The sequence below is a fragment of the Lagopus leucura genome, unplaced genomic scaffold, assembly GCF_019238085.1.
Source record: "Lagopus leucura isolate 7727_CA_CO unplaced genomic scaffold, USGS_WTPT01 Super-Scaffold_100002, whole genome shotgun sequence".
Taxonomy (NCBI): Eukaryota; Metazoa; Chordata; class Aves; order Galliformes; family Phasianidae; genus Lagopus; species Lagopus leucura.
Genome location: NW_024962263.1, coordinates 1,820,703 through 1,841,895, shown reverse-complemented (window position 1 = coordinate 1,841,895; position 21,193 = coordinate 1,820,703). Strand labels below are relative to the sequence as shown.

The window sequence follows — 21,193 nt, the reverse complement described above, 5'->3', positions numbered from 1 at the left end:
ATACTGTTTCTTTCCCTATAAAATAAAGGTAGTCACACAGTTTTGGAACCAAACTGAGTATTTTCATGACACATATGCCAGATCATAGTAGACTTCTCCCAAGAACCACAAACAATGCTTTGGCTTATATAAGCCTTCTATGTCAATGCTCTAAAACGCCATGTAGGCTAACAATGAAATGAAATTTAGAGCCAAGGACTTTTCTCACAAACACTTTGTGTGTTTGGCTTTCGTATAATGAAGCAATGAAGCTTATCAGCATATTTTAACTTTGCACATATAATTATTACTATCGATTTCAAATGTTAATTTCTATGACTTTACAACCTGATTTGTGCTCCTCCATACCTTGCAGAGTCTGAGCAAATTGTTGAGGGTTTTTTTTGTTTTACAACTCTTGCTATTGAAGAGGCATTAGTGAGATGCACATCACTTCTTCTCTGTCACATGGATTATTGCATAAAATTTTGACATGCGTACAAATATTTCTTAATTCTTATGACTTCCTCTGCTAATATGCTTTGTTAAGAAGCATGAATATGTTCATTAGTTTCTTTGATCATACCAGCAAAGGTATTTTTGTTACTCTGAAATCTATACTTCAAAAAAAAATGCAGGTCAAAACCAGGCTGCCATAGTTTTTGTTTGCAGTTTGCTTCAGAACTGAGCTTCAAAGGTCTGGAGGAGGAATTAAACTCTTTAATTCAAAATAAAATTAAACTATATGTATTTAGTATAATAAAATGCATGCCAGAGACCAGTACCCAGAATAAACTGCAATGCAGACTTTGTAGTCTTAACCAAAGCAGAGGTATTTTTGCAGTGGGTTTTTGAGCGCGTATGTTTATTTATCTTTTGTTCTGTGAACTTTCTCTGTCGGAATTTGCTTTGACAGAAATTCTGACTCATTCACAAGAAAACCAAAATTGAAAAATAGGAGTGAGAGAGGTCAGAAATAGCAGGAGTTCTTTCTGGACAAACAGCACATTTTTCTCTAATGTAGAGGGGAAACCTTGAGTTTATTTTTTTTCTTGCAAAACTTCAGCTCACTTCAGCTTACGACTCTTAGAAATTCACTGATAGAAGCACATTGACAGTGGGATTGACTTTGTGAGAACTGTGCTCAATAATGAGTATTGTCAGGAGTTTGCTCTAGAATAAAAATCATGGAATATTTTTATCCGAATTAGCCATAACATGTGAGATTGTTAGTATACCTGCATTCTAAGTTAGTAGCACAGTGTGCAGGTAATGACCTTTCCTCTGGACTCCTTTAGTCCATTTCTTTGCACTTCAGCTGGTCTGTAAGCTCCATCCTTTCAGGATGTGTGGGGTGGGAGGATCTTTTACATTTTCTCCCTCTGGCAATTGAAGTAACATCTTAGGTTTGTGTGCTCAACTTCAGCTGCTATGTGTTACTACCAATAGCCTGAACTGAGCTACTTGTGGATGAAGGCTACTGCGTTTAGCTTGGTTCTGAGGCTATGTATGACACGGAAGATGTACAGGAGAGAGGGAAGAAACTGCACTCTTGTGTCCTTCTGAATTCTGCTTGAAATGAATTGAATTGCTCTGTGTTCCCTTTTGGGTAGCATTGACTGTGCTGGAATATTAAAGCTCAGAAACTCTGACATTGAGCTGCGGAAGGGAGAAACAGACATTGGGCGGAAGAACACACGTGTGCGACTGGTCTTCCGAGTTCACATCCCACAGTCCAACGGGAGGACCCTCTCTTTGCAAGTAGCTTCCAACCCTATCGAGTGCTGTAAGTAGCAACAGATGTCTTTCTCTTGCTAGCTCTTGTGTCACTGAACACGCAGTGTTTGTCCATCAGTGTGCTAAACACTTGTTCACACCTGTCTAGCCAGTGAACCTTGCTCTGTTTTGCAAAAATGCGTGGTTTGTATTGATGACAAAATACTTTTGCTGTAGAAAAAAAAAAAGTGTAGCTTTGTGCCTTTTTCCCTTTATAAGGAAGAACGCACTTAGAACAAAAATAGAGTACTGCTAAGCTAACAGTAGGCCTGAAATTGTCAAGACTTGGGTTTTTTTGTTGACTTCCTATCATACAGGTGACAACTGTGATAGTTTTGGAAAGCAGTTATTGTGTCCTAGTCACTCTTTCTCCCCAGCATAAAGCAAAAATCAGCAAACAGGACCTGAACACTTTGATGATGGGCTAGCAATACACTAGAGGTGACACCCTGGCTCCAGTTGCTTGGCATTGGTATTTTTCTAGGGATTGTTAATAGCAAAGCTCCAGGAAAGAGCATCCCTGCATTCCTCTTGCAAAAGCAGTGTCATCAGTGACAGACTTTAAGACCAGTGATAGAACTACATCCATTTTTGCAGAGCAGCACTGCTGCCATTCTGGTAGTCTGAGTCTACAAGAGAAGCAAGCTTTGTAGGAAAGAGCAGTGCTGTTATACCAGTAGTTTATAGCCTTCTTCCTTCATAGCCATCCATTTAAATAAACAAACTGGTGGTGGTGGGAAGGAAGTTATATTAAGATATCCCAATGTTATTATGAAGAGTAGCAGAGCCTCCATACCTACAACAGGTAGACTGACGTAAAGCCATCTGTGTGAGATGAAGAATTTTCCCCGTTTCCTTTTTTGAAAACGCTCTAATAATTAATAAACATCAAGAAAAAAAGGAAGAAGGAAAAAAAAGGAGCCATGGTTTTATCCTGCTCCTTGCTGTAGCTGATGAGACATTTTCAGTTGCTGTGTAGCATGATAAGGCCACAGTTTTAATGCATCCTGAAGAGTCCATCCAATATGCCAAGTTCAAGAGGCCACTAAATATGAAGCCACTTGGATTTGTATCCGTGACTTGCAATTTTAAGTACCGTGTAATGAGCAAAAGCGTGCTACATGCCTCCTCAAAGTAATGGAAAACAGGAGGGAAAAAAGAGTGCTAGTGTTATTTCCAGTGCAGAATGTGGAATAAGCTGGTGCCAAAAACTTCATGCATCTCTTAGTGCATGTGACACCAGGAGTAACCATGTAATCTGGATAAAATGTCACATCATCCCTTGAAGTTCAGCCATGCTCACTCCATGTCGCAGTTCAGATGATAAAATATTTGCCACGAGAATACAGTTTCTGTTTGCATGAGTCCACGTGTGCTTTGGCACTCAGGTGTTGGTGGAAATATGCTTTCTAAACTGTGAACTTTAGCTGGATCGTGAGGCTCATAGCTAATGATAAAAGTCAGTTTGCAGCTATGGCTGTTGTGACAGAAATGCAGTTTGGATGTGGATGGTCTTGTTCTCATGTATGCCTTGTAAATGCATGGCGTATATGCAAGGAACTATTATTTTGTCTCTCGGAGAAGATACTCTACATAAACAAATTCCTCTAAAAATATTCTTTTTGGCACAGTACAGATGAAGCTGAGTTTTCAACTTAAACATCGTGGGGTTTTTTTTGTGAGCTTTTTGAATCTGTGCCACTGTATTGGATAAGAGTATTGTTTATGATGAAAGCGCTTAGAAACCATGCTTCCTACAAATCTTCTGGCTGTTCTTATTTTTATGTCAAACTCATCTTATGAAAGTAAGGATTGCAAGCATTAGGTCCCTTGCTAATGTAATATTTATTTCTTTTTGTGTGTTTGTGGTTGCTTTTTTTTTTTTTTTTTTTTTTCCTTTTATATACCTCTCCAGCTCAGAGATCTGCCCAAGAACTGCCTCTGGTGGAGAAGCAAAGTACTGACAGCTTTCCTGTTACTGGAGGGAAAAAGATGGTTCTGACTGGCCATAACTTTCTGCAAGACTCGAAAGTCATCTTTTTGGAGAAAGCACCAGGTATGTCTTTTCAATTTAGACTCTTGTCTGCCTTCTTCCCCCTGTCACAAAATCCTGGCCAAATGGTGATAGCATCATCCCCATAATCACATTTTCCTCTGTGCATAGTATGTTTTCCACATTTCTGGGTTAAGCTGTGAGAGAGGTCTGTGTCGAGGCCTCGTGCTGCAGCAGCTGCAGACACAGGCAGGCAGCAGTGAGGCTGTTTCTGCAGCAGTGCAACAGTGGAAGAGCACTGGAGGCCCTCCGTAGCATTCCTTGTAATGCCTGCGTGGTGGAGTGGGAGCAGGGCTGTGAGTCAAAGTCAGGCTCTGAAATGAGATAGTTAAGGATAGCTTGGAGTCTTGTTTTGGAAAGGGTTTCCGTGGCACTGGCTCAAGCCATGGATTCCTCAGCTGCCGGCTGAACCCCCCCCTGCACTTTCAAGCATCTTGGGCACTCCTCAGGCCAGCCCTGCTGGTGTCAGCAGAGCAGTAGGAAGGGGAGCCCCAGTGGGGAGAGGGCTGAGGAGGCACGAGACCTTCCCCCCCACACCACTATAGCACCTGCAGGCTCCCAGGGGACAAGTGTGGGGCTTTCCTGAAGGTTCCCATCATGCTTTAAGTCACCGAAAGTAAGCATCAGGCTGAGGCAGAGCAATCCTGAGCCCTTCCTGCAGTCCCAGGTGCCACACTGCACTCAGGGAGTGAGCAGGATGCCCTTTTGGCTTCTTCAGAAAGTTTAAATTAAAAAAAAAAGGGCAGTATTGCAGCATAAAAATCTGAGTATAGAGGGATGAGATAGAAGAGTGGTTCTGTGTACTTTATATTTAAACTTCATTCCCTGCGCAGAATTGGGTTAGTGTGACATTTCAGGAGCTAAGTCCCGGATATTTCTCATGACAGGAGGGAAAACGTGTTAAACTGTGCTTTCTTTCCTATTTATTTTCTGTCCTCATCCTTTACTGACTGCGAAAAATTTCTGAACTATCCTGTACCAAAGAACTATAATGGGAGTGCTCCTTGCTCACTAGCAGGTACCCCAGGGTGGACTTGGACAAAGCAGGATGCTCACTATATTGACTTCAATTACAAAAGTACAAAACAAGGCCAGCGTTGCTCTGTCTAGCCAGATATCTCCCTCAAGCAAAAGGAATTGGAGGCTGCACAAAGGCAGCTTACAAAGACAGCACAGAGATCAAGAAAAAATTATATATGCAACATTTTTGAAAAATCATGAGAAATGAAGGAGTCTACAGTTGCACACTGAGTCTGCTGGTGAGGAATTAAATGATCTAAAGGCCTGTCACTCTGGAAAACCCTGCTTGGGTGTATGGATTGGTAGGATGGACCCATGCAGGAGTGTCTCCTCTACTTGAAGACATCACCAGAGGTCTCCCTGCTCTCTACTCCTGGGTGCAAAGTGGATGGAAACGCTGTAGGAGTCAGTCAGTGAGCTGTTGCCATTGAAGAGTAATCAGTATGATTAAATCAGTAGTAGAAGATCTGATTTGAGACAGCCTGCTTCATTTTAGTGCGATCACAGGAGATTTGGTGCGATTGCAAGGCAGTACTGCCACATGGGAGGACACTATGGGGATGAGCCTTTATGGTTTAAAAGCATCTCCTGGAACACCTAGCCTGCATTAATCTCTGAGCTGCCCAGCTGCTGATTTGTAAGGCGATTTTGTCACTAGGAATGGCTCACAAAAAAAGAATTTTGCTAGCAAATCCAGGGCAATTTCTATGGACTCTGAGTTGCATGCTCCTTTGTGTAACACAGCTTGATGCATTTAAAACAAACAAGTCCAGTGCATCACTGTCCTAGTGACAGATTGTTCCAACTCATTTTTTGAGCAAGGTCATTGTGTATAATATGAAATGAAAATACATTCCCAGCCTTTACTTTTGAAAATCAGCAAGCAGTGTTTCCCTCTCAGCTATTGCATGTATATAAAAGTAGGTCAAGAGAAGGAACACCAGCACAGTTTCTTCTTCTCTTAGAAAGTTAGTTATGAACTTCTGTGATTAGCTGGAGACATTCATTAGTTTTGCCACTGTTGCTGTTTTTGTTTTTGAATTCAAAATGTTAATCACGTTCCTAGTGAGTAACAGCCAAATACAGCTATTACAAAGTAACAGATCACAGGAATAATTGCACTCTATAAAGGGAAAATATCCTTTATTTGAAATTTAAACACTATACTACATGAGTTCATGTTTTCAGTCTTTATTCAGGCAGAGTCCCCAAGCCAGGAGGCAGCCTCTGTGTGCTTGTCTAATTTATGCTAGTCTGCATACTTAATTGGTTAACGCAGAGAGTTTGAGAACACGTTGTGTTTGGCTTCTGTGGTTTTTTTCCTTCTGTCTGAATAATTTCTTTAAGTCTGCTGAGCGCATTGTGGTATGCTGAATGTTTTTCCAAGCATGAGTCCCAAGCTCTCCGTCTTCAGGCTAGCCCTCAGCTGTTGTAATCTCTGGAGGAATGGCATTATCCTGGCCTCCTTGCGTAGGGAGTCTGTCTTAACTGTGACTCATACAAGAGGGAATCCCTGAAGAATGATCAAATCAATCTTTGAGCCGGGGAGGCAGGACGTGGTATTTTCAGCTTAACCCTTCACTGGCTTCTTTTCAGCCAAGGAGTGCATGAACCGGAGCAAAAGATTCTTTGCAGCAGTGCAACACAGAGGAGAAACTAGTCAGCTGCAGGGTGAAGGTGTGCTGAAAGGACTGTGAAAGCAGGGCTGTGAGGACCCCATCTGGAAGAACCCCTTGTGATACGGCGTGGTGCTGAGGCAGAGGGCACCCCTTTGGACAAACAATGGGCCTTTTCAGAAGCAGACTGAAGTTAGCTCAAGCTTGCTGCAGGACCTGAAAAAAGTTCTCACGTGTTGAAATGAGACTTTATTTCTCAGGATTTTGTTCAGTGATTTATTGCTTGCACATCAGACCATGTTTTCAAATGATGAGCGATGGCATAAAGCAACCATCCCAGAAACGTAGGGATAGTTAAGATGTAAGTGCTGAATGAACTTTGAGAAATTTGCTCTTTTAAATTCAGCATTTGAATTTAGCATGACAGAAGGATCTCACAATATACTTCTCTCTTGCAAACTGACTAATAATTACCTTCTTTCAGTTTCTGTCCTTATAGTCATGGGTTTCTCTTCCTGATTTTCAAGTGTCTTGTGAGTCTGTGCGTCACGCTTGTTGGGTGCTAGATTTAGGACATGGCAGAAATCTGTTTTCATCTGAAATATGAATATAGATGTCTGCAGCACCCTAGAAACAAGGACACTTGATGCTGGTGTTCACTGTGGAGGCAAGGTGTGCATTTTGGTTATGAAAGTGGATGAAGTGAAGTTGATGTTAGCTATGCAAGGAGGTGTTTGAACTAAGATCAGCAAAATGCTTTCTTCCTAACACACTCATCTGGAAAAGCTTAGATTGTGATCTGGATCTATATTAAAAGACAATGATTTATTGACTTACCTGCGTTAATCTTTTTACGTAGTTTCTAGGTTGTGTGAATGTACCAGGCAGCAAAAACCTTCAGGGAACTTAAGAAAATGCAGAGATGTTTGAAAAGTTTTTAAAGACTATATATCTGGCAGTTGCCTTCTTTTTTTTTTGTTTTCTCTTATAACAATGTCTACAAACATTATCTACAAAGCCATTTTTGAAAGGTAACAAGAGTTACCTGTATGAGAACATAAAAAAGCACAAAGAACCTAACAGAAACAACCGGACTTCTGTCTCCTTGTGTATCAGAGTACCATTAGTGATGTTTAAGTCTCTCTATAACTCAGTTCACAAAAATGTTTATTGTAATTGACAAGAAAATTTACTAATGAGACACAAGCCAAGTAGTATTGCGAGCACCAAAGCACAGTGAAGACAGAGGTGTATCTTCTTGGCACATATCCATTCCTTCCTTCTAGGATATTGTAGAGTTGCACAAGGTGTTTTGGGTTTTGGAAAGTCTTGCACTATGATCCGAAGGAGTTAACTTATCCAGTTAGGCCAAAAATCTCTCCTTGCTCCTGTAGCTAGAATACTTTTGGCACTAGAGCTAGCTCAAGTATTTCTGGACTTCCTTGATTTGTCCAAGTTGAGACATACTTCAGAGATCAGGCTAAAATGACTGAAATCCTCATTATTAACAGGTTTTGATATATAGGAAGAACTGGGTATTTATTTAGTGTATTATTACTGGTTGTCATTCAATTGAGTCTCCACTCTTTAAGTTAGAGCACCAAACTCACTTATTTGGTTTTGTGCTTACTGACCAGAGCTCAAGGCAAGAGTTTTAAAGAACAGAAAGGCAGAAATGTAACACCCAGCTTCATCACAGGATTAGATTTTCAGGTAACACTGACTTTGAAATTCTGATTCTGTGCTGTTAAATTTGACGGCCTTTTTGTCCTTTATGTATGCAACCCTGAAGATGCATCACTGTCTTTAGTGGGCATAATAAAGTTCACTATTTGTAGCACTACATCTCTTAGAAACTCCAGGCTTATGGATTTCTGTGGCTTTGAACATGCTGCTGATTATTCTGCCTTCAAATCAACAATGATCCTAGCACCTGTAACCTAATTACATAATATCCCCAGCTATTGTGCCTGAAGCATTTGAAACTCAAGTTCATAGAAGATGGAGAAGTAAACACCACCTAAGCAACATTTCCTCCAATTATTTTCTCCTGTTTATGGGCATTTTCAAAGAGTTAAACAGTTTCTCAGATTTAGCTTCAAACTGTTCATTGTAGTGTCATTTTTATTATGTTAAATGAATTTTTTTCTGTCAAAACTGTTTGTCTTTGCTGCTGGAACAGGTTGCGCTCTTAGATCATTAAGGCACTGATGTAGCATGATAATAGCTATGCTGGAGCAGATGAGAGATAGCTGGGTGAGATCACCAAGTTTTTGGCGTATACGCCAAAGAAAATCTCTCTTTTCTGTAACTATTTTAAATAGGAAAACCTGAAGCTTCCTTTATGTTGAAAGAGTGGTCAAGTTTGGTCAGCCAAATGTTTGCACAGAGAAAATGCAATATGGAGAAGAAGAAAGCTGGATGAATTTAAGTGTCCACTGAAGCATGTAGCAGGTTTTTTGTTCCTCTCGATTTTCACCATCTGTAGCAAAGATTGTAATCAATCAGTTGCTGCTTTAGGGTGCAAATGTCAGTTCAAAGTCTCAGAAGGATGCTGAGAAATTCAGTTCTAGTTCCTGTACACTGTGGGAGAAAAAGTTACTTCACTGCATGGTAGACACTCAAGTGCAGTATTTTAAGTTCCAAAGAACTTACGGAAAGTTCTGGAAAATCGTATGTTCCAAAACACTTGAGTAGCATGTGGATGGAACGGATGCGTTGGGGAAGCATGTGGGCTTTGGGGTTTGACTCAGCTGTACTCTGGAGCTCAGGGCTTGGAGTCTGTTTTGACGTGATGTGATGTGATGGGGAGACGGGTGACCTGAGTCTTGGCAGAATTCCATTTGGTAAAAGATCTTACATTCTCAGCAATCTTTCCATTGCTCTTTCCATTGCCAGTAGCAGTCACAGTTTAGGGGGCAACTGGCCAAAAAGGGGTCAAGTTTCCCACTGGTAATCATATTGTAGCTCACATAATAAATAAGCAAGTGACAAAACTCCCTTTCCCCTCTAGTCAGATGGACAGATAATACATAATTTGGTCTCTATCTATCTGTTTTTCCAAGTTCGGGACACATGTTCCAGTTGGCAGTGAGCAGTTATGCTCTGACTCATGTGCAGCGAGGTTAAAAATTCTGGAAACTAGATAAACTGGAAATTTCAAAGGCATATGAGTTGGAAGCGTGGAGTTCATGTGAAGGTCACTTGAACCTGCTTCCTGGAGATGTATTGATAGCTGAAGGGGTTTCTGGCCGTTGCTCAGAAACAGATATCCTTGAGTGAGTAGTATCATCAAATGGCAGAGTCATTTGGTGGTGGAACCCTTTCACGCGCACGCAGACGCCATGATGTAGCTTGTAGGAAATGTCAGCACGTTTCAGTTTTTCCTGGCTGTTTAGCATAGGGAATGGCAAAGATAGAGTGGGACAGCAGCCATATGCATGAGATGGTATCAGCGGCAGCAAGCCTCATCCTGGGAGTTGCTCTTGCAGTTAAGAACAAGATGAATCAGTCAGGGATACTTATTGTGCACAACAGAGAAACAAGGAATAAGCATCCAGTCTCCAGTTCAAAGTAGTTTGTCTGAGCAATTCTGTGAATTTTCAATTACTACAGAAACTATGGATGGTTGAAGTTTATTGTTTTGTGCCGTTGCCAAACTGAGTGGCTTCAAACTGCATCTGTTCAATCAAAGCTTTGTCTATGAGCATTTATAACTAGCACAAGATTTCAGCTAGTTATTAATGTTCCAGCAGTACCCTCCAAATATACAGGATTTCACAGCCTTTCAAGTCCACAGTCTACTGAAGCAATCAGTGCCCAAAGATAGGAGAGAAAAGGGGTGTTTACCTTGGCTGGCTGCCAGGCTCCCAGTGTGCTGCTCCCTCCTTCCTCTTCTTCAGCAGGACTGGGAGAAAACATGACAAACATCTTGGGTCAAGATAAAGACAGGGAAATCACCCATATTCAACTTCTCTGCTGGCTCTTCTTACCTCTTTCCCACCTAAGCAGCTCAGAGGGATGTGGAATGAGAGTTGCTGTCAAGACATAATACTTCATCTCTTCTGCTCCTTCCTCCTTACACTTCCCTTTCCTCCAGCATAGGGTCCCTCTCACAGAAGACAGTCCTTCATGAACTGCTCCAGGACTTGTCATGAACTGCAGTTCTTTAAGATGGTTCCTTTCTACAGTGTACAGTCCTTCGAGAAAAGACCGCTCCAGCCTGGGCACTTCCATTCACAGGCTGAAGCTCTTGCCAGGAGCCTGAGTCTGCATGAGCTCTCCTTGGGCTTGCAGCTTCCTTCAGGGCAAATCCATAGCCTGTGTTGCGAGCATCTGCTCTGCCATCATTCTGCATGGGCTGCAATAGTACAAGCTGCTTCAGCATGGTATTCTCCATGGACAGCAGGGAAATCTCTGATCTGGCACTGGGAGCACTTCCTCCCTCTCCTTTTCTGGACCTGCTCTCTGTAGGATTATTTCTTTTGCATTTTTCTTGCTCCTCAAAGCTGCTGCACAGTGCTTTTTACCCTTTCTTAAGTATGTCATCACAGAGATGCCATCAGATGTTTGTCTCAGCTTTGACCAACATTGGGTCCACTGCAGAGCCAAGCTTGAATTGGCTGTTTCCACGTGTGGCAACCACTGGCCTTTTCCCACAGGGGTCAACCCTGTAGTGCCCCACAGCCAACACTGGTTGTCTGCATCTTCTGCTAAAGCACAATTCATTCTCTGCTGTTACTCCCCCAGTTGATCATTAAGTGTTGGTTCATGTCTGAAGTAGACATCACAGAAAGAAAAGGGAAGAGAAATGGAAGACGAATAGCCTGTCCTTTTAGATCTGCTGAAGGAAGAAGATTACACCTTCAAGAGCAATGTGGAAGTACAATGATATTTAGAGAGGAATAGTGCTAAGACATTTCCAAAGCATGCCTTGTTGCAAGAAAGCTGATATCAAGACAAATAATCAGGGATTATTATGTATATTAAATAACAGAATCATAGATTCACACGTAATATCATCACGACAACAAAACTGGACACTCTACACCTTGTCCCGTCATCACGTTACAGCAACACAAATTCTCCACAGTTATTACACGTCTATGATTAAGCCTAGTCTTTTTGAACAGGAGAAACCAGATAAGGGACACAATGGAGACAGTGAGATAGAAAAATGAAAATGCCATTCAGAAGTGTACTGTTTGAACTCTGCTAAACAAAGTCTTGATAAGTCTTGATAACGGGGTGTCTCTGGAAAATGAGAAGTTGTGGCCACATAGATAAAATGGAGAGCTTGTGTCTTAAAAACAAACAAGGAGGAAGAATTGAAAACATTTGGACCAAATGTCCAAATGAGACAAGATGAAAAGGATGTAGTAGTGGAAGGTAGCTTCAAATCTGATGGCCTGTACAAGTGGTGGTGTTGGCATCAAACACAGAAGAGGTAGAAAAAAACAGTTGTTCTTGGAGAGAAAATTAAGAATTTGGTTGAAACTGGCTGTGAGGTTTTTTAGTTTGAAAGTCTTTGAGAAAATACAAGACAGAAGATGAAACTGAAGAAAATGGGCCAGGATTATTCTATTTACTGTTAGCTGCAGAGACCCAAATTCTGACTACTAGAGGTTCCCAGAGGAAATAAAATTCTGAAGACAAGGAGATAAGAGAACTGTAACCAAAGGGAGAATGCAGGATTGATGATGGGTGGGTAGGCTTGGTTCTCTGTGCTTGCTCTAGAGAAATTTTGTAGGCATGTCAAGCTGCAGTTTTACTGGTAAGTTGAGTGTATTAAACCTGGAATTAGTGAGAGTTTTTAAATAAAACCCTCAGACTAAGATCAGTTTAAATAGAGGGAGGTGCCAGAGAGCACAAATTGTGTAACCAGTCCCCATTCTACTGAAAATAGGATCTGGCAGATCATTTCAGATGGTTTTGGCTCAAAATGAGCCTTAATCAGTCTGTTTTCAGCACAGTGCCTCCTTTTAATTACCTGGACTAAAATTACTCTTGTTTTCAAAACGCTTGAGCTTGGAATAATTAAGTCTGTTAGACATACTGTGGCAAAAGCAACAAGAAGTGTGCTGTTTAGGCAAAGTGATTCCCTCAACTTCTGGGGGGATAGATAGGAACCAGATAGATAGGAAGTTCATGTATGGCACAGATACCAGTGCACTGTAAGGTACAGTTTGTACTGCGTTTTTATCACCAGGTTGCTGCATGACACTTTCATTGTAATGTAAATTGCAATTAAATTGTAGTGTAAAAAAGAGAGAAAAAGGAACTTAAAACATCACACGCATGACAGACTCACACAAGTATACATAATATTTATATGTAAGTTCAAGACTGCAAAAATGTGTAGCTGAAGGAATGCACAAAATGCATATGCTGCAAATGCTTATAAGGGGACACAAACATATACAGCAGCTTTGCAATTAGGCAAGTTCTGCATGAGCCTTGCTGCACGGACTGGTTCTGGATAGGGAGCCAAACTATGGGATCAGTGTCTGTAGTGAGACAGTAGGCTGTGAGGAGAGGTAAGAAAAGTAACTGGGATCTTCCTGGCAAGGAGGAGGGAAATAAAATCCATGAAAATCAGAGTGTCTGCCTTTGCCTCTAATCCTCAGCCCAAGCACATACCTGGCCTAACCTGCCTCATGTGGAAGTTGATTGCATCTTTGCACAAAGCTGAATGACTGTCTGAATGACAGGTCTTTACCTTAGTTTTCATCCTCTTTTCTCACTGGAGGCCCATCCTTTCCTTCTGGACATACTCACGGATCAGCAGTGTCAGAACCAGGAGTATACATCTGAGGAAAGAAGGGGTTGGCAAGCAAATTAAAACTTTACAAATCCTTCAGTGCTAAAGGAGCTGAATATGTGCTAATGTAGTTGAATACAAAGGTAGACAGACTTTGCAGAGCATTTTCCATTGCATCTGTGTCCTACCTGTTCTGAACATGTTAAAATAATCTGGTATGTAATATAGGCACTATTGTTTAGGGTAGTCTCACAGCACATTAATCAAGGAGTGGATTCCTTTGGGAGTATAGAGTTAGTTTCACTGTCTTGCTTGCAATATATGAATGTAAATACAGATTTACAGTCCAGCCAGCACAATCAAACTGTTGAGCTTTAGGCTGAAAGAATATAAAACGTACACTGTGGATAGGCAGTGAACTCCCCGGTGATGTCTACTCTTCTTGTATCTCAAATGAACACAGTGCTGCTAAAGGGTATAGACTGTTTTTACCCACTGTAATAAAGAAAGATAGCTTAAATACATCAGAACTTTCCCTTTATGCCCATTTCATAGATCCAGGGTATAATTAGTTGCCAGATATGCATGTTACATGCTCCCAGGTTTCCGGGCTTGGAGTTTTGTGTCAGTTTTGTATGTCGTTTTCCCTTTCTGTCATCTCTCAGCCTGTGATGAAAGTTATACTGGTGACTTGACTATTGTGAGCTTGCAAACCTCTGGCACTATTCTTACAGTTCCCTGTAAGAGAAAAGAAAGTAAATCAGTTTTGGAAACCCTTGGAAACTGATGGGCAGTGAGAAGTAGAAGACAGTACAAGATTTCTTTGAAAAAATCTTTACAGCTGTTTGACTGTGTGGCTGTTTTTGAAGAACCTATGTACTGTAGGTTGCTCTGAAAGTAATGCCTCCTATTTATTTCCATGGAAACTACAACAAAGAGCTCAGTTACACTATTTGACAGAGCGGATTTTCACCTACGAAATGCTGTTTTTCAACTTAATCACCAGCACTAGCTATGCATTTTTGCCAGTGATAAACAAGAGCCTGCATGGCATAATAAAAATCTGTGCCAGCAGAGGTGACCCACTGTTTCACAGCTGCTGTGATGGTGTCACTGCTTGGAAAATGCCCATGCAGTCCATCTGATGGAAGTCAGATGGAAGTCAAAGCAGGTGGAAGTCAAAAGATGCCAAATCTGGATTATATGGTGGGTGTGGTAGGACAGTCCAGCCACGATTGGCAGAGTGCTCCATGGTCTTCAAACTGGTATGGAGCCTGGTGTTATGTTGCATGAGAAAGGTTGTCGTCTTCTCTGGAATGATTGTGGAAAATTGAGCCTTCAGCTTAGTCAGTGTCATGATGTAGCAGTCAGAGCCCTTTTCCAAAAGACAGTGCACATCACTTCACCTGCTGATGGCTTGGACTTCTTCTTCCATGGGGAAATCACATGTCACAACTCCATGGACTGATATTTTGATTCCAGCTCACAGTGGAGACACCACATCTCATCACCAGTAACAATGTGATCCAGGAAAATGTTACTTTCAGCCTCATACTGGTTCAGTAGTTCCTGACAAACTCGCATATGCTGTTCTTTCTGGTCCTGTGTAAGCGTTTGCAAACTTTGTGATATTCCAGCACTTGACACCATTGTTTGCAATACACTGAAGTCAATATTTAGCTCTGCACACAGTTGCCTGGTTAGTGGTTCTGGACAGCTTGGTCTGGTGGTTGGTGACCCTGCTCATGGCAGGGGGGTTGAAACTAGATGATCTTCAAGGTCCTTTTCAACTTGGGCCATTCTATGATTTGATGATTCACACAGATGAGCTGATTGAGACACTTCTTTTCATGGTGTGACAGCTGAGCGTGGCCATCTGGAACATGGGTGGTCTTTCAGGGTGCTGTCACCACTGTTGAAACACACCACCCATCACCTCACTGTGCTCACATCCACTGTTTGATCCCCAAAAACATTCAGCAAGCATTGATGAATATCAGTGGCTGCCATTTTTTTACGCAGGGAGGAATTCAATGACACATCTTTGCTCCATGCGCATTTCCACGTCAGGCGTCATTTTGTCAGACTGCCCCTCTGCTGCCATCTGTCACACAGCAACAAAATAGAACAGAATGTTGGCGGGAAGGTTCAGTCTCTCCTACCATACCACCAAGATCTGCCTCTGACGTTACGGGCCAACATAATAAAATAGAAGGCATTACTTTCAGAGCAGCCCTCATACATATGTTGCAGTCTGCTAGGTTTTATGTCTGAGTTTACACTACTTTTTTCATGCTGCTTCTGTGTTAAAACAAGCTCCTACAGTGCATTTTTATGTGGAAATCTTTTAGCTGGGTGTGGTGGGGAAGCCGTTCAGTGACTCATACTGCAGGGAATTCCCTAATGAATTAGAGTATTTTTACTTCTGGAGTTTTGCGCAGTTTCCTTTAACATTGGAGTGGGCACTTGATAAGAGCAGCCTACAAAGACCCATTCATCGTTGAGCTGCTCCGTTTCAAAATTGGATGTTTGTATTTTGCAGAGCTGAAAATCCACCCCAAGTAACATGGTAGGTTCACAGCATTTCATCATTCATAATCCCAGGTGCTCTGAGTGCTGAAAAAAATGAATCATGGTGAAGTACGCCCAAAGCAGAGACTGCTATAGATACCAGCACAGCGCAGTGATGGGTCTTTAAACACGAGGCGTTCTGACAAAACTCAATGTCTCCAGCTGCCAACAGTGCTGATGGCCACCTGTGAATGAAGCACAGCTCTGTGCCAAACCCGGGTCAGGTGGGCACAGTCCGAGAGCTCTTGTGAGATGGGGCTTCATGTGCCGCACTCCTTGTGCTGCCTCTTCAGAAGAAGAGGGATTCAGAGATCCTCTAAGCCCATGGCATGAGCACAGGAACTCCCTGTGGGAGTCTTGGTTTGTCAAATCAGTTGCTTTGGCCATCACAGGAGAGGGGCTCTCTGCTGGCTTTTTCCCTGTGATTCTGTGTGCAGCTGTTTTGTTTTTCCTTTCCTTCTGTAAATCAAACAAAGAAAAGAACCTAAACAAACAAGCAAACAAACCAACCCGAAAGAATACCTTGACTTTTTAGCTATATAAAGGGAAGTCTTTCCGTTGAAAACATTGCAATATAAATCCTAAAACACCAAAACAAAGCCAGACATTTGGTTTGGAGAAGACACTTCTTATTACTTGGTAAAAGTAAATAGCAAAGTGAGAGAGAATGAAATAAGACCTTTGGAAAAGCCTTTTTCTCCCTTCTCTCTTTTCCTACTTGCCTCCTCCTCTCCTTCCTCTTCTACCTCCTTCTACCTCCCCCTTCCCCATATAACCACTGCCCATTTGGGTACAGTAATTCCAGAGAGTAAACTTTAACGGGAATGCCTGAAATGTGTCTGCTTCAGCTTTGTGTTATGTCTGTAATTTGAATTATTTGCATTTTGGAAAGGTATAAATTGCTCTGGTGTACTTTGGTTGGCCGGCAGCCAGGAGGGAGTTGCCTTGGGCTCTGAACCAGGCTGCTGCAGATGTGGCAGGCGTACAATGGAAACTTTTGTGGTTGAGCAGTCCTCACTCCTCAAGCACACTGATGGGAGACGGTATCCCGCCTGCCTCTGAGGGTCCTCAGCACACGTGGCACTGGGGGCAATGCAGTTTTCTCTGGTGGAGGCAGATTTTCCTGGTGCTTTGAGCTCCCACAAACCGTTCCAGAGCCACTATTAATTTCTCTTTTTAAAAAATTTCAGCTGAACTGTATAAACCTGCAAAACATGTTTACTGTAAGAGGTTGACGTAGTGGTCTAAGGTTTCCCTCCTGGAGCTGATCCCAGTCCGTGGGCGTTGAGATTTCCCTCTTGGTTTACCAGACGTAATATGAGGAATTGTCTTTTTTTTTCCTTCTTCTTTTTTTTTAGTCTCTGCTTCATAACAATTTTTCCTCCGTGTGTTTTTGTTAAATGAAATGTCACTAGCTGTTAATGAGTTGTCTATTCCCCAGTCCTTCTCTCTCTTCACCTTCCCTGCAGTCGTCAAGCAGCAATGATCTGCACAGTCTCAGGAGAATTTATTGGAGCAAAAGCTGTATTGTTCTTAACTAGCTTCCAGAGACAAACCACGGCTCTGGATTTTTATTTTCCTAATAGTTTAGCTTACAACATTTAAAATATTTCTGAACAAACTCTCTTTGTCATCATAAAAATTTCAAGAGCACATAAAGGCACTGCTGCATGAAGTAATTGAAAGATTAGCGATAGTTGGAGTCATTTTGAATTTTACTGAAGTACTGGCAGGAAATAAAAACCAGAAACCTGAATCAGATCATTCGTCTCTCAAAGCAGAAATTAAACACTGCAAAAAGACTGAAGTAATGTAATACATTTACGAAGGTAAATGGAACACATTAACTACTAGTCTGGACACCTTAGATTTAAGAAAGAAAGAAAAAAAAAACACCAACCCAACAACACAAAAACCCTTACAAAGCCAAAGTTCCTAGCCTTTGCAGAATGTGTGATAAGTGTCTCTGTTGTGTCGCCTTTCCAACCGATTGATTAACTGGGTGGGGAGGAAGTGAGGGGCTGCAGGCTCTCTGTAGGGAGGGAGAGGGAGGTAGAGGAGCCCACTCCCAGCCAACAGGTATGTCATAGCTTGCAGAATATTGGTCAGGTTTTTCTACTGACAGCTTGGGGGAAGCATCTGTTGGATAAATTGTGATCACCCGTCTTCCAGAGAGCTCTGCTTCAGTGCTGGCTCTCCTACAGCCTTTGCTAAGGAGATTTGAGCATAGTTTGGCTGAGCCTTTTCTTCCCAGCCCAAACGTGGCAGTGCCGATTAAAAGGATTCCTTTTCCAGTGTCATGGTTTAAAATGTAGGAAGAAATGAAGGTTAGATCCGTTAATTGTTTCCTACAGAAATACCTGCCAATCCACTGTGCTATTTGTGTTGCAGCTTTCACGTTGCACTTCTTTCCATACGTTAAAAAGAATCGGTTTTGGATGTGAAAACAATCGCCAGTGCTAGTTCCTCAGCAACATTCTTTTCACAGTAGGACAGCTGTACACAAAAATACTATTTACAGACATTTGTAATAAATCAGACAGTTCTAAATGTGTCAACTCCATCCTGGCCATGAAAGTGAAGAGAGAAGAGAAAGTGCATTCACTCTTCTACCTTGCTGAGAGCTGCTTTACAAAGGCAGGCCCACATCTGTGCGATGAAGTTCAAAGTAGCTAATATTTACATTTGTATGTCCTGATGCTGCAATAAATGCACGAAAGAGATAACATAAAGTCTGATTTTCCATTGAGTCCAGTGACATCTGACAGTGGTGGGACTCGTTAAGCTGTATGTGTCCCTCCTGCTGAACTTAGACAGCAGTCTGCTTGTGGCCTTCTGTACACGTGTTTTTTTCTAGGTTTGCAGATGGAAACCCTACATTTTTGTTTGTTTGTTTGTTTCAAATTTCTCCGTTGCATCTTGAAGCCAGAAGGGAGAAGGAAATAACCTCCTACTGACCAAGTACTTCTGTGTCAAGCACAGAAAAAGAGACCAGATGAAACCAATTTATTCCAATAGGCAGGTACTCAGTAGAAACTGATAGTTGTGGCTTAAATTCATTTTTGCTTGAAAATATGAATGCATTGAATTAAGAGTACCCAACACACTACTCAAAACAGCTATGGCAAACTATAGGGTGGACCTCTTCAGGACCTAAATGTTGCATAGAAGCTACATCTCCCTGTGCATTGTCTTGCTGTTTGTTCCAAGCAGCAAAAATATGTCAAGCCAGACTAGGATTATAATAAAATGTAGTACTGGATGGCTGAGGAGCTTTCCTAATGCTATATTTTTGTTTAATATTAATGTTGAACACGACTGACTGCATAGATAGTGATCAAAAGAACTTACAGGTAACAGAAATTTTGTCAAAATGTTTGGGAAACTAACTTGTAGAAAAGTTTCACATACTGTTCAAATTAGTGACAGAACAACATCTCAGTGGCTTTCCCACATCACAGTATGCTGTACTGTAGAGTATGGTATGCTCCTAAGAGAATGCTAAATGGGCTTCTGTAGTGGGTTACCCAGATGGCTTCCTGGTTGGGCAAAGCTTGGGTTATGTGTTCTGAGAGCTTTTTTTCATATATGCAATGCCCCTTCCATCAAAGAGATCTTTTGAAAAGTCCTTCTTTTTTAGGCTTGGGAGAAGAAAAAAAGGACAGAACTAGATATCTTTTTCTTTTGTCTTTTAGATGGTCACCATGTGTGGGAAATGGAAGCCAAAACTGACAAAGAAATGTGCAAGCCAGTAAGTCTGCCTTAAATATTTTAACATCAAGATGAAAAACATATATTGCCTTCTCTAGCACTGTTACTAAAGAGGGATTTCCAAGGCTTTGGCAGTGTGTCTCCCCACTGAAACAGAACAAGTACTTGGGCCTCCCCTTCTGGAAATCTTTCTTTAATGGGAGCATGGAGTAAAAAGCCTTTACTGGAAGCTGTCCCAAAAGTAGAAGAGACCATTTGGAAAATATTTTTTCATTGCCCAGGATGGGCCAGCCCTGTCTGCTCATCTTCTGTCTTGCTGGGTTGGTTCTCCTCTGTGCTCCCAAAACAATTTCTGATCATTTTCCCTGGCTTTCCTATACCTTCAGCAGACGAAATCTGAGTCCTCTCACAGGAGATCAAACCCAGGGTTGGAGAACTGTGGCTCATTCAGCCATGACTATAAATGGGAATTATGGCAACTATTTTACTTCTGTAGCAATATGCTATAGTTTGTTAGCTGTGAACCTACTGGAGACAGGCAGGCACACAATTTGAAAGACCTCATCTGAAAACAGGCCAAATGTTAAGATTACCATTCCCTTTTATTCCATCAAAGTGCAAGAGAGGTTTTGATGATCACAGCAGATTATGCTGTGCATTTGTGGAAGCTGATGCCCTAGAAGCCAAGTCTCCCCAGCCCCATGCTGGAGCACTTGTTTTATGACAGTGGAAGATCATCTGCATGATCTTCAGAGCTCCCTGGTGTAGAACAAGATGTTCTGGAAAGATCTCCCAGAAATTAGCATGCTTAAAACTTCCCAAGGTATTAGTTAAAAAAACTCCAGATACATTTCATTTTGAAAAATGTAAATACTCGTATATTTACAAGTATATTTACAAGAATAATTGTATCCCTGTCCTAATTCTCCGTTCAAAGGAAGCAGGATATACTAAGGACAGCCTGCTATGCCAGCTGAGTGGTTGTTCTTTCTACTGCCATATTAGAGACCATAGCTTGATTTTGGGCCCAAATTTTAGTGTAAAGGAAAGAGCTGATGGCTAGTGAACCTGTAAAGACCTGAGCCATGCTGCTATTTCATTTTTCCAATTATAAAACCCTCTTGTTTGGGTCATGTTTTGTTCAAGTGATTTTGAACTGCTTGACCTCACCTGTGCCCCCTTAGTGTGCAGATCAGTCTAAAGCCAAGTCCTTCACAGCATCTCACCCCCATATCAAGGATGCCTGATGTAAGCCCACCAGTGCTGGGTGCTTATGCTGGATGGCTCAGAGCTGGAAGGCGCTGTAGCCATTGTCCTCAAAAGGACACTGTGGGCAGCAGGAGGCAATCCCTGTGCATGAAACCCACCAGTTCCACGGGGAGAGTGCACTTCTCCTTGGGAGACCAGTCTTCTCAGATTTAACATATAAATTCTATTGTACAGTTCATCTGCCTTGGTCACGCCCTGACTTTCTGATTTCTTTGTATTTGCAGAATTCACTGGTGGTTGAGATACCACCTTTCCGCAATCAGAGAATTACCAGCCCTGTTCAGGTCAACTTCTATGTCTGCAATGGAAAGAGAAAGAGAAGCCAGTACCAGCTTTTCACCTATCTTCCTGCTAATGGTAATAAAATATGTTCCTTATTATCTATTAGTAAAAATAAGAGATAACAAGGGTTGCTTAGAAAAATACATGGCACTGATT

General features: G+C 41.7%; 1 protein-coding gene across 7 annotated transcripts in view; it reads left to right on the top strand.

The window, feature by feature from the left end:
- NFATC1 (nuclear factor of activated T cells 1) overlaps positions 1-21,193 on the top strand; it is a 114,182-nt gene that overhangs the window by 45,983 nt on the left and 47,006 nt on the right. For all 7 annotated transcript variants that reach the window (XM_042869039.1, XM_042869042.1, XM_042869041.1 and 4 more), the window contains exons 5-8: positions 1,593-1,765; positions 3,671-3,811; positions 19,471-19,526; positions 20,980-21,112. In XM_042869039.1, the coding sequence (XP_042724973.1) occupies positions 1,593-1,765; positions 3,671-3,811; positions 19,471-19,526; positions 20,980-21,112 (503 nt within the window). The remainder of the gene's footprint in view (positions 1-1,592; positions 1,766-3,670; positions 3,812-19,470; positions 19,527-20,979; positions 21,113-21,193) is intronic.